Below are 16545 nucleotides of genomic sequence, written 5' to 3'. Positions count from 1 at the left end.
ACATGTGCTTCCTTAAATAATTTTACAACAATAGACAAATGAATCCATTCTGATTAAGAAAAGGAGAGAAGTCTAGTGCAAATTACAGGCTTCTCAACTAATAATTATAGGAATTCCAAATAGCATGTAAATGCTAATGGCAGACGTAAATAACTTAAAGTAGCATAAATAAACAATTTGGAGGTCTCTAAATTTGGTATATACCTTATTTGACCATATACTTTTTTTAATTCCAGTTTTTAAAAAACATAATAGAAAGTCCAAGTGCGGTGGCTCATGTCTGTAATCCCAGCACCTTGGAAGGCTGAGGTGGGCAGATCACTTGAGGTCAGGAGTTTGAGACCAGCCTGGCCAACATGGTGAAACCCCATCTCTACTAAAAAATACAAAAATTAGCTGGGCGTGGTTGCGCAGGCCTTTAGTCCTAGCCACACGCGAGACTGAGGCATGAGAATCACTTGAACCCGAGAGGCGGTGGTTTCAGTGAGCCCAAGATCATGCCACTGCACTCCAGCCTGGGTGACAGAGTGAGACTCCATCTCAAACAAACAAAAAAAACCCCCCCAAAACCCAAAAACAAACAATAGAAAAATAAAATTTTAATAAGTTTACAGAACTTGTTTTTTTTTTTGAGACGGAGTCTTGCTCTGCCGCCCAGGCTGGAGTGCAGTGGCCGGATCTCAGCTCACTGCAAGCTCCGCCTCTCAGGTTTAGGCCATTCTCCTGCCTCAGCCTCCCAAGTAGCTGGGACTACAGGCGCCCGCCACCTCGCCCAGCTAGTTTTTTGTATTTTTTAGTACAGACGGGGTTTCACCGTATTAGCCAGGATGGTCTCGATCTCCTGACCTCATGTTCCGCCCGTCTCGGCCTCCCAAAGTGCTGGGATTACAGGCTTGAGCCACCGCGCCCTGCCTCAGTTTACAGAACTCTTAAAGTATTTTCATGAATCCCAGAGTTTCACAGAATACAAACTGAAAAGCACAGATTTAGTGCTTCACTGAATAAAGACTACAATGCTTGCTCTTTTATTATGCTTTATATATTCATCCTCTTTAAGACATGACCTTGGGCATATTTTCTAAAAATGAATATGATCTAGGAGTTTCAACACACCTTCAACACATCTGTTTCTTAGAAACAGATGAAGTAGCAAAAAGATAAATAAGGATATATCAGATCGAAAACCACAACTAACTAATTTGACTATAATGTATGTAATTTTGCATCCAATAACAGGATGTACAGATTGTTTTCACATAATCATGGAACACTTATAAAACTTAATTCAGGCGGGACATGGTGGCTTATGCCTGTCATTTCACCACTTTGGGAGGCTGAGATAGGAGGATCACTTGAGCCCAGGAGTTCAAGACCAGCCTGGGCAGCAACATAGTGACACCTTGTCTCTACCAAAAAACTGAAAAAGAATTATCCCTTTTTGGTGGTGCATACCTGTGATCCCAGCTACTTAGGAGGCTGAGGTGGGAGGATTGCTTAAGCTGGGGAGGTCAAGGCTACGGTGAGACATAATTGTGCCAGTGCGCTCCAGCCTGGGCAACAGAGTGAGACCCTGTCTCTAAATAAATAAACTTAATTCCTCTTAAATTCCCCCAAATTCGATGTTATGCAGACCACATTTAGCAATCACAATGCAATAAAATTAGAGATGGACAGCAGTAACAGCAAAAAAGCCAACTGTAATCTGACGGGCTGAGTTGGAAACTGGCTGGATGAGTGTGCATTGTTGTTCTTCAGTCCTTTTGCATAAGCAAACACAAGTCACACCCCATTCTGTAAACAGCTGCTGATAGAAATGCAGTCAGTTCTGAGACTCTGCATACTGAATAAGAGGTGAAATAAGGAAAGACTTTGAGAAGCAATAAGAAGTATATTTGATTTGACCTTGTCCATTAGGTGAGTTTTCTTTCTTTCTTTTTTTTTTTGTTCAGTTACTAAAGAATATGATATTTAGGGAACATTTAAACATGTGTTATAAATATATATTAATGGAGACAGTAGACTTGACAAAAACCAAAAGGACCTATATATAGCTGGCTGTCTATAGCGTACTGACACCAAATGGAAGAAGCTAAGAATCCTGGCATCATTGGTTTAATGGTATTAAAACATCAGGAAAAGCCTTGATTTTTCTGAGCCTAGTTGACTGTTTTTAAAAGAACTAAGTTGGGATATAATAAACATATTTATAGATAGTAATTTCTTTTTTTTTTGAGATGGAGCCTCGCTCTGTCGCCCAGGCTGGAGTGCAGTGGCCGGATCTCGGCTCACTGCAAGCTCCGCCTCCCGGGTTTATGATACTAATGTTTTAAACACGTGACCTGTTTGTATCAGAATGCTACCTTTTCATTAACATTATGGTAAAGCCCAAGCTGGCATAGTATTAAGAAGCACTTGGGTTTCCAGAATGGCTGTTTTCCCAGACTTTGCAGGGGAAAAGCTCTTCCTGATTGGAAAAGTGGGAGTCCCTGAAGACACAGCAACATTATGAATTTATTGAGGAGGGTTGCACATCTTGAAGTTGACATAGCAATTCAGTGTGTAACAAGAAAAGCACTGGCATTGTTAGTTTCATGTCACTTTTTGCACATGCAAACTGGAGTTTGGCAACAGTACCTGGAGATGAGGGACAGGAAAGCCAGAAGAGGAAAAAGACTAAAAGTAAAGAGGCTGTGGCACCCAGATGATGGTTGGAAGTGAGGCTGTTGGAACACAGCATGGGGTGTGGTAGGGCGGATGTTTGACTATGGAAATGAAAATCAGCTGTGAAGAGATGAAAGTCCTGTGTGCTTTAGCATGCAACCACGTACCTGAAGAACATATTCCTGTGGGCAGAGAATGTATCTGCTTAAATGTGGTTAGTGCCTGTAGTCAGGGCGTGGTGCCGTGGGCCTGTAGTCCCAGCTGCTCGGGAGGCTGAGGCAGGAGAATGGCGTGAACCCCAGAGGTGGAGCTTGCGGTGAGCTGAGACTGCACCACTGCACTCCAGCCTGGGCAACAGAGCGAGACTCTGTCTCAAAAAAAAAAAAAAATGTGGTTAGTGAGGATGAGGGTGTGGGGTAGGCAGGACAAGGGAGGTGTGAAGCCATACCTGGTGCCTCTTAGTAGTCTTTTTAAGTATCTATGTGCCAAACTGATGATACTCATATTCTCATTTTTTAAAAAGTCAATGATAAACGAGCCCCTCTCTTCCCCAGTTACTGTCAACTCATGGACATTTGTCTAATTGCTTTTATTATTTGGACAGTCATCTTTAACAGCTCTGGCTGCTTCTAATTCAACATTTTTCTTGGAAGGAAAGAAGTATCGTTGCTCCTTCAGAAAGCAAAGGGTCTGCTTTTTGAATTGGTGTGTTTCCCTAACAGATTAACATCTTTCCTGTGTTGCAGCAAACAAAAAACTTGAGGCAGGTGAGATGCAAGAGGGGAGTCAGTCTGTGTTGGACAAAGGCTTTCCATGCATGTGTCATGTTGCAGGAAGATGAGTCTTGACAGATTCCTTGACACTGTTTTAAGGTCTGTGTTTTGCAACTTGGAAATTCTCTTTGCAGTGTGAAGTCCTTTGAGTGCTGAATTTTTTTTCTTTGTTTTTTTTTTTTTTTTTTTTTTTTGAGTGCTATCTGATTTGTAATTCTCTCAGTCCTGGCTGTGCTGTCATTTCTATTTTTTCTGCCTTTGAGCCTTGAGCCCATGAGTTTGGTGGCCCTCTGAGATAACCAAAGCTCTGCATTTTACCTCTTCAGAGCTTGTTAATACCAGAATTCCCAGTACTTACCAGTTGGGCTTGCAGATGTTCCACCTTCCAGGTAGCTTAAGTTGTTCCTCCTTTTTCATTTTCAGGAAATATTTCCACTCCATTCTTTGATAGCTTTATGAAGTCTCAGTATCATCCTGCAGGTAGAGTGGAAAAACCACCAGGCTCAGTGCTCAAGCCTGATTTAAGCCTTAATCTGTCATAATCATAAGAATAGCTATGGTTCATTTATCTTCATCAGGCATTTTGCTGTTCACTTTGTACAGGTAGGAGGTGGTGTACTGTTATTTGAATTTAGGAGAACTTGACTCCGAAGTCTGTGTTTCATTGTCTTCTATGTGCTCACAAAAAGCAACCACTCAGTGGGAGCATACTTCATAGATTTTGCACTCGTTCCAAATTCTTGGAGACTGCTTGTTTCTTGGTGGTGGTAAGAGGCACGTTTAGCTATGGGTTGAGCAGACTATTGCAGTGTCGTGTGGTTGTGTCCATTCTGAGACTGCTGTCACATTATTTGAGATATTACTAAGCAAACCAAACAGCCACACCTGTTTCCACTGTATTGGCTATGTTTTACCAATGGCATATATTCTATGTTTGTTTTTTTTTCTATTACCCTATATCTATAAAGCAAGAGGTACTTGTCACAACTATAAGTCCTATAAGACCCAGTGTTTTGATGAATTTACTTTCCATAAATCTCTATAAACATTCATATTCTGACCCTGGAAGAGCCTTGGGCAACAAATAATGTCTTTTGGGTAAATGAGTCAATGGTTTCCATAAATTAAGAAAAAAAGCCGATACCTCATTTGAGTCATTGACATTGGTCTTCCACAACCTTTTCTGCTTTCAGGAATCATTTCAATGCCCTCTTGTTTCCTGACATATAGTTGTTTGTGTTGTTTGCCTACCGGGTTATGTTGGTCACCCACTGAGGTGATGGTAACATTTCAGAAATAGTTCATGGGTTTCTAGGCTATGACTGCTTGTTTTTTTCTTCATCCTGGTCTTTCGCTTTAAGAAAAATTATGAACATCTGGAAGATGCTGTTAAAAATGAGGTATGTTTTGGAAGCATTTAGAAATGTGTGTATATATATATATATGTATTATATGTATATATTTACATGTAATATATATGTGTATATATGTGGGTATATGTATATTACATGTAATTCCCGGGTTCAAGTAATTCTCCTGCCTCAGTCTCCTGAGTAGCTGGGACTACAGGCTAATTTTTTTGTATTATTAGTAAAGTCAGGGTTTTGCCATGTTGGTTTTGAACTCCTGACCTCAAGTGATCCACCTGCCTTGGCCTCCCAAAGTGCTGGGGTTACAGGCATGAGCCACCATGCCTGACCTAGAAATGGATATTTAATTCAACAGTATTTGCAGATAATTTTATTTTTTGTCTGAAGAACTTGCTTTACTGGAATATTACCATCTGCTAGAAGCTGGTCTAGCAGATTTCTAGCATTTGGTCTAAAAGTTTTCACTTTGTTTAGATGAGGGAAATGGAATATTCCTATGTAGCAGGTGCATTTGTAAATATTAAACCAAATGCTGTACACCTTAAGATCTCAACAGTTTCTAGCTGTGAACTTCTCTGCTGCCTCAACATCACTGTTAAGGATGGACTTATGTTATTATTATAAAATACTGTACTGATAGGAATGCACTTATGAATCTTAGGTTATAGGTGAATATAAAATGCAGTTATCTAATATTCTGAATTTAGATAAAATCAAACTCATCTTTCAATAAGAAACAAGGAAAAATCATATTCCTGTTTCCTTCTACTTTTCAAAGGTGTTAGATTTCCACTTCTCTCCGCCTGAGATTTTGCACAAACAAGACAAGCTCTTTGTTTATAACGTCATTTTTTCCACTCTTGACATATTAGAGAGGGGAGAACTGTATCTACACACATCTAGACCAGAAGTTGAGATGAGTAAACTGCACGGAAGACATAGGCTGTCTCCACTTGTGGAAATGGGGTTCCTGCTATTGGGCAGTATGCATCTTGCTTTTGAAGTAAAAGTAGCTGTGTTTCACCTCAGGGTGTAGGAATTGTAATGGTCTGTGAGAGTTGTGGCCAGGGCTCATTTGGTAAATACAAGTTGTCCCTACTCAAATATCTTGGTACATTATAATATGCCTCTTCTATCCTGCCTCATGCCATGTGACTTCTCTTCCTTGCTTTTGGCGTCTCTGTTATGTGTTTCCTTCCAGAATGCCAGGTATGGGTCCATAGTGGGATCATTAAAAACAAAACAAACAAACAGAAAACCAAGAAAAGCCTACTGCTTTTTAACGTTAAACATAAAAGCACTGATAAACTTTATATTTCTATGCCAGTCATTTGTATATGAACATTTTCTCCAAACGAATCCCTGGACAAGGGGCTGTTAAATTATATGAAAGAACATGTGGTGTTGTAATTCACATAAATGCTGATGTTCTGTGCTACCCGAAAAGTGATAGTTGTATTCACCTGCTCCTATTTATCTGCAAAAATAATTTTACGCCGCAAGAACTGAAGTCCATAAGCTACATGGGAACACTCGAATATTTTATTAACCATTCTAAAAAATTCAAAATATTTTCAGATGAAACATTCTTTATAATATACCTTATGTTTCTCTTTCTGAATATTTCTCCTCTTGAGCTCAGGAGTTTGAGACCAGCCTGGGCAACATAGGGAAACCTCATCTTCCCACCTACAAAAAAAAAAAAAAAAAAAAGCTGAGCATGGTGTATGGTGTTGTGCACTGCTGTGATCTCAGCTACGTGGGAAGCTGTGACAGGAGGATCACATGAGCCCAGGAGGTTGAGGCTATCTCTTTATTCTCTACTGAGCTTTACGTGTTTTTGTTTGTTTGTTTTGTTTTGTTTGTTTGTTGGCTTGGTTTTTGAGATGGAGACTCCCTCTGTCTCCCAGGCTGGAACGCAGTGGTGCCATCTCTGCTCACTGCGACCTCCACCTCCCAGGTTCAAGTGATTATCCTGCCTCAACCCCCCTGAGTAGCTGGGATTACAGGTACCCATCACCATGCCCAGCCATTTGTGTTTTTGTATTTTTAGTAGAGACAGGGTTTCACCATGTTGACTAGGCTGGTCTCAAACTCCTGACCTCAAGTGATCCGCCCATCTCAGCCTCCCAAAGTGCTGGGATTACAGGTGTGAGCCATCATGCCCGTCTGAGCTTCACATTTTTATTCCTTTTGCATGTTTATTCCTTTTGCATCTTTGTGAAACATCTGACTTGGGATATGAATTTTGATGTCATGTTGTGTTATGTTTATGAGAGAAGCTTAAAATGTTCGGAAAGATTGGCTTATTTGAAAACCCAAAGGCAGGTATAGTCATTGGGAGAAGTTAGACTGGGGCATGGCTAAAACCATAAGGTCTAAAGTAGGCAAGGAGTAAGAGATGCATTTTCCACATTGAGTATAACTGAGTTGGATCCCCATTGTACGCTGGCACCCAGCATATAGTAAGCATTCAATCAATATTTATTGAATGAAGGAAAAAGATAGAGGGTCAGAAGTATCCTTACAGAGACATGATGTCAGAGAAAATAAAGTCTCGCTGTGTTGCCCGGACTGTAGTGCAATGGCGCGATCTTGATGTGATTCTCCTGCCTCAGCCTCCAAAGAAGCTGGGATTACAGGTGCCCGCCACCACACCCAGCTCATTTTTTGTATTTTTAGTAGAGATGGAGTTTCACCATGTTGGGCAGGCTGGTCTCGAACTCCTTACTTTAGGTGATCCACCCGCCTTGGCCTCCCAAAGTGCTGGGATTACAGGTGTGAGTTGCTGCACCCAGCCTAAAATAATCTTATTTGAGAGGAAAATACTAAGGGACTGAGCAATTCTACAGGGAAATGGAAAATTTCATGATTTCTCTGCTTGCTTTTCATTTTGAAACCATAGGAAAGAAAGTTGATTTATGGGATATGGTACAAGTATCAAGAAGAGTTTTTTGTTGTTGCTTTGTTTTTTCTTGGATTTGCAATGACCACCAAGAAGCAGACAAGCTCCCAATTTATGACTTCTCTCCTTGGCGGAGCTCATCAGGATTCTTGACCGAGGGACTCTGAGGACAGAAGTACAGATCCTTCAACCCAATGTCTTTAACAGCCCAAGCCTTAATCATAAAGCAGTTTATCACTGCTATAACTGCTGGCACTGAAGAAAACTTTTGCTTCTTGAATTCAAGAAGCTATAACTGAGGTTTCTTGCTCTGAAGGAAGGAATACAGACAGAAGAAAAAATATACATACATGACTGAAATTTAGGAGACTTGAGATCTAGACTAGCTCCATATCTATCTGGTTTATTTCAGACTATTCATTTGCCTTCTCTGGGTTTCAGTTTCCTCTTCTGGAAATTAGAGCATTCAACTAATGGGTACTCCTAGGTCTGAAATTACCAAAAACCACCCAGATACAACTCATTCTTAGGTTGGAATGCCAAAGTAGATTTTGTGATGGGTAGGGCACCCCAAAGTCATTGTATTTACATTGAATTTCTTTCTATGATTTTTCTGAAGGTTCAGGTACTGGTTACATTAAGAATAGGTTATAAAATCACATGCCTTGCTAATAAAGAACTTGGTGAAACTATTAGTAGTATTGTTAATAAGTTTCAATTATTGAACACTTAGCACAGGGCAAACAATGTGCTAAAAGCTTTCTGTGGGTTATCTCACTTAGTCCTTAAAACAGCTCAATGAGATTAGAACTGTTATTATCTCCATTTTACAGTTGAAAGAATACGGCTTAGTTTAAAAAACTTAGATCAGGTCATACAGAGTAGAAAAGACAGAATTTGAACTCAAGCCTACTTGCCATCACACTGAGAAAACATCACTCTCTATATGGTATGAGTCTTGTCCAGACATGAAGTTCTTTTTAAGGATGATGAGCAGATAAAATAAAATCAAGTATATTTCTTACATGTAGTTGTTCAGTTAATATTATTCCTCCCCTTTCTTTTGCTCTACACTAAATATGAGTAATAGAGGGAAAATTTGGCTTTCAAAAGATGCCTGACCTGTCTAGAGTAGTTTTAGAATGATTCTGCCTAATAGTAGGGGATCCTAAGGTTGGAGTCTATCATTGACTTTAATATGACACTTCATGGAAAATCCGGGCTGTGATATGTCTGTGTGTGTGTGTAGGAGAGACAGAAAGAGAGGGAGAAATAGAACTAGATCTTTTCCCTTTGCTCTTAACTAAATCTACTCTCTTCTATCTTATTTCCTAAAAAACACTTAAAAAGTATTTTTGAAAACACTTAAAAATTTTTTAAGTGCTTTTTTCCTTCAACTTTTATTTTAAGTTCAGGGGTACATGTGCGGTTATTTTTATTTATTAAAAAAATTTATTTAAAGATGGGATGTTAATCTGTTGCCCAGGCTGCTGTGTAGTGATGTGATCGTATCTTACTGCAGCCTTGAACTCCTGGGCTTAAGCAATCCTCCTGCCTCAGCCTCCCAAGCAGCTACCACTACAGGCTAATGCTAACACACCTGCCTAATTTTATATATATATATATATATATATATATATATTTTTTTTTTTTAAGAGATAGGTCTTACTAGTTGCCTAGACTGGTCTTGAACTCCTGACCTCAAGCTCTCCTTATGACTCAGCTTCCTCAGTCACTGGTATTACAGGTGAAAATATGTTTTATTTTAAAAATAAGGAAGATGATAGACTTTCTCTCACCAGGCAATTAACACCACATAGTACATGTTGAGGAAGTGGGTGTTCCTTGCTTTCTATTGTTAATCTGATGATAGTGAGGGTGGAGAGCACTTTGAAAAAATATTTGTATAAGGAGGAGAGAGAGAAGTGAGCTGAATAAGAAAGTCTTTTGTGTATCCCAAATTAAGGTCATTCTTGACTTTTTAGAAGACATTTCCTTGAGGTAGACAGCACTTTTTTCAAGAAGGTACAGAGTTTAAATGTGTAACCTTGGCTTCAAATACTCTTAGCACATCCTTATTTTTAAAAATTAATTTTTAGTTTAGGGGCTCGGTGTACTTCCTTATACTTCTAGGAAAGAAAAGAACATTGCCTGCATGTTGACCCTTGGAAGCCAGATTGCTGGATGCTGCTGCTCATAGCAGCTAATACTTACATAGGACTTACTGTATGTCCTGTCCACTGTTCCAAACTTTGTGTGTATACCCTAGCTCAATCCTCACAATAGCCCTCTGAAATAGCTTTATTATTGTGCTTCATTAAGTCTAAAGTATATTGATGATGCATTCTTGACCTTGCTAGAAGATGCTAACAAAAGACTTTCACACAACTGTATCTCTAGTGACACCTGATTTATAATAGCAATTGCAAGATGTCTTGGGTTGTAAGACTTAAATGTAAGATGCACCCCAGTTTTAAAGAAGTTAAAATAAGAAAGCATGTTAGAATTGATAAAATAGAATCTCATTCCTGTTTTACAGACGAGGAGCCCAAGACAAAAGAGATTAAATAAATTTTCCAAAGTTACGTGACTGGACTCAAATACAGGTGGCTTGGTTGTAGAGTTTCTGCCTTTAACCTCCATGCTTTTCTCCTGGCTCTCAACAATACACTGGAATTGAGCCCATGCTAATATGTGGGTAGACTGGCCAAGACCCGGTTACTTATGCCCTCGTTGCGGCACTCATGATAGAACAGCCCCAGATCTTTCTGAGGGAGACAGTGTATATGCTATGTGCAACCTGCCTCTAGGGCAGTGATGAGGATTGCTGTGCTAATGTGTGTAAAGTCCTTGACATGTGGGCATCTGACCTAGGCCTCAGACACATTTTCAGCAAGAGAGTGTCACAGGGAAGTCCTTGTGAACCGGCTTCCCAAACCTCGGTAGGCTGGAGTACAAGCAGGAAATGGTGAGCGTACAACGTTGTTTGGGTGCCGCCAATGTCCAATTCTGGTACTATGTGTTCTCACTGTTTCCCTTCGTCCTCTGAAATGCCGACACAAAAATCATTTACGTTATTAGATTTCTGTATTTGAGGAGTGGAGTATTTTCTTTCTGGAAAACAGGCCCTAGGAATACCACTCAGGACTTGAGTAATAAATTAAAAAAAAATTATTTATATGAAAATCTACCATCAATTGAGATTTAACATTAAGTTGTCTTCACCTAGTAGTGATAAGTAGTGATGAGAAAACCACGTATGGGATTGCAAGATGGAGTTGGGAGTATAGTCTGCTATGGACTAGAATGATTTTCTGCTGAAAGATGGGGTAATTCCATTAACTCCAGGCTTTCACTCATTGGACTGCAAGCTCAGATAAGAAGGTTGTCACCCTGAACACCATGCCCAAACCTTGAAAGAGCTGTTATTTTGAAAACCTACCTGCCCCCAACTCCCTTTATTTCTCTGAAATTTCCTTATGCTTTGGAATTCCGGTCTCTGTTAACCCAGACCAGCCTGGTCAGTGTGATCAGTCTTGGACAAACTCTAGATGGCATCCAAATTTGCCGAAAGTTTTTCCCAATTGAAGTCTTTGTTGCTGGGTCATGGGTGAATGTTTTTCTGCCAGGTCTTTGAGGTAAGATGGGAGGTGAATTCTCAACCCGGGAAGCCTGTGTCACTCATCACATCTTTCCCTGTTATCTGTCATCTTCTCCTATGCCAGTGCTCCTTTCTCCCAATCCTTTACTGTCCTCGAACACATACATGCTGTTCGAGTGTGGCGATACAGTATGTAATGGTGGAGATACATTTTTGGATACAGAATACCTACAAATGAGGTAATTTCAAAATAAAATTTGAAGTTTGTTGGTTTGGTGCAAGTTTTAAGCACCACACTGTTGTTTTTGGTGCTTCCGATTGTCATTTTACATTTCTAGTTTTCAACTGTTTGGACATCTGAAATTAATTTGAAACATTTCAGACTGTTTTGAACCAGTCTATATAGTCTAAACAAGTAAGAACAATTTTATAGATAACTGTAGTTATCAAACTAGTTTCCAGCAGTTTAATAGAGTTTGAGCAAGTGTGACTCAATTGAAAGTAGATTTAATTTGTCAGCAGAGTTTGATCCAGTAAAATATACTCAGAACCAACTAAAACTTGTAGGAGCCTGTCAGCACCTGCATGTCCAAGTCAGAGCCTATTTGAGCTAGCTAAAACCAGTCTGAAGCAATTAAAGCTAATTACAATGAGACTCCAATAATTTTGGTTAGATATATCAGGTTTTAGCCAAAGTCAGAAAGTAGTTTTGTAGGAGAACTTCTTTTAACTCACCCTAAAATAATATGAACCCGATTCTTTTGAACAACTATGATGCTAAAATGGATGGGTGTATTTTATATGGATTTGAACCTGTTTTTAAGTTGATCAGAACTCTTTTGAAATAAACATATCTATATTAAATGAATCGCAAATGGTTAGAACCAGCTAAAAAAGATCAGAATTAGTTTGAAAGTGATCTTTGTTAACTCGGCTGACCACTTGGAACCAGTAAGCAATACTTTGTGCTAGAAAAACATGTTTTAAGCTGGCCAGAGTCAATTTGAAAATTGTTCTAGGTCTTCAGACTCAGTCTGAATGTCCACAATGGGGAGAATAAGTGAGCTAACAATTAAGTACCCAGTATATGCCAACCATTGTGCTGGGCACTCCATAAACAGTATCTCATTGAATCCTCAGAACAATGGTGTGAGGAGTAGTATATATTCTTTTTTATAGAACAGAAACCTGGAAATCTAAGGCTCAGAGACATCCAAGTAATTGGTATCTGGGAGATTTGGGATTCAAACCCAGCTCTGCTTGATTTTGTAAGTTTCCTATTAGGTTACCTTGTAAAATACCATACTCGTGGTCACTTTAAAGCCCAATATTGCATTTGTAACAAAAATGAGTAACGGACATGAAGCTTGGGGTAGAATAGACATTGGACTTGGAACTAGGAGATCTAGATTCCAGATCGTGCAAATCAGTCTGCCTCTCTGGGTTCTGTTTTATCCTTTAGAAAACTGAACCCAGAGAGTGGAAGGTCTGAACATTTATTTTCAGATCAAGAAAGCAGATAATTGTCTTAAAGATACAATCTGAAAAGTGCGAACTATGATTAATATTGATGGTGGTATCTATACCTTCAGTTTGCGGTCTGGTTTGTTAATAGTCCCTTTGTGATTACTTGGTCAGTATTGCTATTGTGAATAGAAAACAAAACTCATGAAGATCACTTGTAGACTTACATGTATGATTATGGAAATGAAACACATTAGAGATAGTTTAAGTCTTTGAATTCCACGTAAGTGGGTTTAGAGAATTCTAGAATATGATGCCATTGGTGACAGCATTTTTTCATGTACCTTAAGTGATATAAAAAACATTGTTATACCAACTTTTTTTTTCAAATTAAAAATAAAGAGGAAATAAGGTAGCCACAGTGTCTTTTGGCATCATTCTCACTGCAGGATCAGTATTGTTTTTGCTGCTCCATTCAGTTTGAGGGGAAGCCCCCAAATGAGTCAACATTATCTGGACTTGCTTTTCAATTCTTAGCTCTTATTTCCAATAACTTAGAGCCAGGTGTGATACTGTGATGTGACATGCTATAATGTTGACGTCCAAGTTGTCGGTTTTTGGAGAGGAATTCTGTTATATGTCATTAATACTGGTGACTTATACTTGCAAATACCCAACTATAAAGATAGGTAAGGCATCATCTGTGAAGTGTCACTCTTTATGGTGTGCAAATAGAATTTTGAATGTTTGTAGAGGCTCTGCCCTTATTCACGGGCTAACCATACCTGAAACGTGAGGTTGCAGATCTGCACTGAAGCACTCTGAGGAAACACCCTGCAGTGGCTCTTGGGGCTCAGCATTCAGGAGTTTTCAGCATAAGGTGAGTCACCAAGTTGAGGACAGGGTAAGGGAGGCAACATTGAAAACCAGTCAGTATTCTTGTCTGAGTTTTTATTAATTTTATGGATACATAGAAATAGTCCTATAGGAAGCACTGAGTATGGCAGCCAAGTTTCTGGATATGGGGCTGGGTAAAAAGGAGATAATGCCAGGAGTCAGTAGCATCTAATGTAGGACATCTGGCATGTATATAGATAGATAAATATGTATGTTTTTGAATAGTCATGTGGAGTTGTCAGTGTTAATGAGATAGTTATTTTTATGATTTTCAGGAGAGTTTATTGGCATTTGGGGGAATGGAGAGAGGTTGGTTAATGTGTACAAGCATACAGTTAGATGGAAAGAATAAGTCCTAATGTTCAGCAGTAGACTAGGGTGACTATAGTTAACAAAAATGTATTGTGTATTTCAAAATAGCTAGAAGAGAGTACTTGAAATGTTCTCAATGCATAGAAATGATAAATACTTGAGGTAATAAATACCCTAAATACCTTGATCATTACATTCTGTGCATGTAACATTGTGTTGATATGATCATTACATTCTATGCATGTAACAAAGTATTACATGTACCCCATAAAATGTACAAATATTATGTATCAATAAAATTTTAATAAAAAAGTAAACCTTCCCTGGAGAGAGATCCCATTTCTAGTTGGACTGATATTTTGGGTTTGAATCTATTTAGAGGGTAAAAACAAATCATGAAAAGTGCTGATTGCAAAGAACCAAAAATAGCCATGGTTAGGTATTGCTGATATAAATGAATTTTTCTTCCTCAAGGTGGACTTTTGTTTTAGTCAGTATTGAAGAGCTGAATTTTTAGCAGTTCTTGATAGAATACCCAGGTAAATATAGGTAAGTGAGCCCTTGATAGAATACCCAGGTAAATATAGGTAAGTGGGACTATGGTCTCTGAGCAGTGACTGTTTAAATCTGGAACTCAGTTCCCAAGTGAGCAGTGATACTCCAAAGAAGTCTGATTTAATATGTAATACATATTAATAGTAATATATAAGGAAGCAGGGAGTAAATTTGCTTGTGAAATAACAGTGTCTTTGAAGGAACTGTAATAACATGTGAAAATGAATAGAATGAATGAAATTGCCTAGATTAGATGTCCATGTAAAAAGAGAGAAAAGGCAAGGTTCTAGCACTAGCAGACTTTCTTTCTTTTTTTAAATTTCCATAGGTTTTTGGGGGAACAGGTGGTGTTTGGTTACATGAATAAGTTCTTTAGTGGTGATTTCTGAGATTTTGGTGCACCCATCACCCAAGCAGTATACACTGTATTCAATCTGTAGTCTTTTATCCCCACCCCCCCTCCCACTCTTTCGCCCGAGTACCCAAAGTCCATTGTATCATTCTTATGCCTTTACATCCTCATAGCTTCACTCCCACTTATGAGTGGGAACATATGATATTTGGTTTTCCATTCCTGAGTTACTTCACTTAGAATAATGGTCTTCAATTCCATCCAGATTTCTGTGAATGCCATTATTTCATTCCTTTTTGTGGCTGAGTAGTGTTCCATAGTGTGTGTGTGTGTATGTATATGTATGTGTGTGTATATGTATATGTGTGTGTGTGTGTATGTGTGTGTGTATATATGTGTGTATATATATCTATGTGTGTGTATGTGTGTGTGTGTGTGTATATATATCACAATTTCTTTATCTACTCATTGATTGGTGAGCATTTGGACTGGTTCCTTATTTTTGCAATTGCAGATTTTAGCACTAGGAGACTTTGAAAAAGGAGGGGAAATTGGAACTACTTGTACTCTAACAATTACTGTTATTCCTTATAACATTCTCCTTCCTCTGTTTTTCTTGTATTAGTTTTTGTTCTATATGGTCTGCAGATAAGACTTAGTGACTGTTACTTTCTTGTTGATTATCATTCTCACTTGGAATTTTTGTCCTATTTTGGTACTATAATATGTATGTTTTTATTTTTATTTTTATTTTTTTTTAATTTTGAGACGGAGTTTCACTCTTGTTGCCCAGGCTGGAGTGCAATGACGCAATCTTGGCTCACCACAACCTCCACCTCCCGGGTTCAAGCGATTCTCCTGCCTCAGCCTCCCGAGTAGCTGGGATTATAGGGATGCACCACCACACCCGGCTAATTTTTGTATTTTGTAGAGATGGTGTTTCTCCATGTTGGTCAGGCTGGTCTCGAACTTGCGACTTTTGGTAATCTGCCTGCCTTGGCCTGCCAAAGTGCTGGGATTACATGTATGTTAAATATGTTAAATTAAAACTACACTGTTAATTACTATTTCAATAGCTTCTCATCTAGCTAGTTATTAGGTCTTCAAGAGTGGTGACGAATATGTATGTAACCCTCTTTTCATACAACCCATAGACATACAGGTTAACATTAGGTATTAAGCTGAATTTTGTCGTCATTTTTTTAATGGATAATTAATGTTTTCTAATGGATTTTAATTTAAAAAATTTGTATGTATTTTTACAGGTGAACCACTGAGTTCTTCATTATGTCTGATGGAGATTATGATTACCTCATCAAGTTTTTAGCTTTGGGAGACTCTGGCGTAGGGAAGACCAGTGTACTTTACCAATATACAGATGGTAAATTTAACTCCAAATTTATCACAACAGTGGGCATTGATTTCAGGGAAAAGAGAGTGGTAAGTTCTATATCCTTCTGTGTAAAAATGTAATCTTTGAGTCAACATTTGCTGGTCTGTTTAGTTTACTTTGTAGGAATTAGGAGGACAAAGGTCGGGATCTGAAATTAAAGGGTACATAGGAAAGTGAGTTATATTCAATCTAGGCAACATGATTGAAAAGGTTGTGCTGACAACATTTCATATAAAACCAGGCAGACAAAGTGGAAGTAGAC

General features: G+C 38.7%; 1 protein-coding gene across 4 annotated transcripts in view; it reads left to right on the top strand.

The window, feature by feature from the left end:
- RAB27A (RAB27A, member RAS oncogene family) overlaps positions 1-16545 on the top strand; it is a 94818-nt gene that overhangs the window by 47704 nt on the left and 30569 nt on the right. For 3 of the 4 annotated variants that reach the window (XM_010372572.2, XM_030930550.1, XM_030930549.1), the window contains one exon: positions 16156-16330. In XM_010372572.2, the coding sequence (XP_010370874.1) occupies positions 16178-16330 (153 nt within the window). In that variant the 5' untranslated portion in view covers positions 16156-16177. Of the gene's footprint in view, positions 1-13532; positions 13655-16155; positions 16331-16545 lie in introns of those variants that run through there. The other variant, XM_030930551.1, reaches the window with a different exon arrangement.

The sequence above is a fragment of the Rhinopithecus roxellana genome, chromosome 5 (assembly GCF_007565055.1).
Source record: "Rhinopithecus roxellana isolate Shanxi Qingling chromosome 5, ASM756505v1, whole genome shotgun sequence".
In the NCBI taxonomy this organism is placed as follows: Eukaryota; Metazoa; Chordata; class Mammalia; order Primates; family Cercopithecidae; genus Rhinopithecus; species Rhinopithecus roxellana.
The sequence above is the reverse complement of the archived record's forward strand: the minus strand, read 5'-3'. Positions and strand labels throughout refer to the sequence as shown.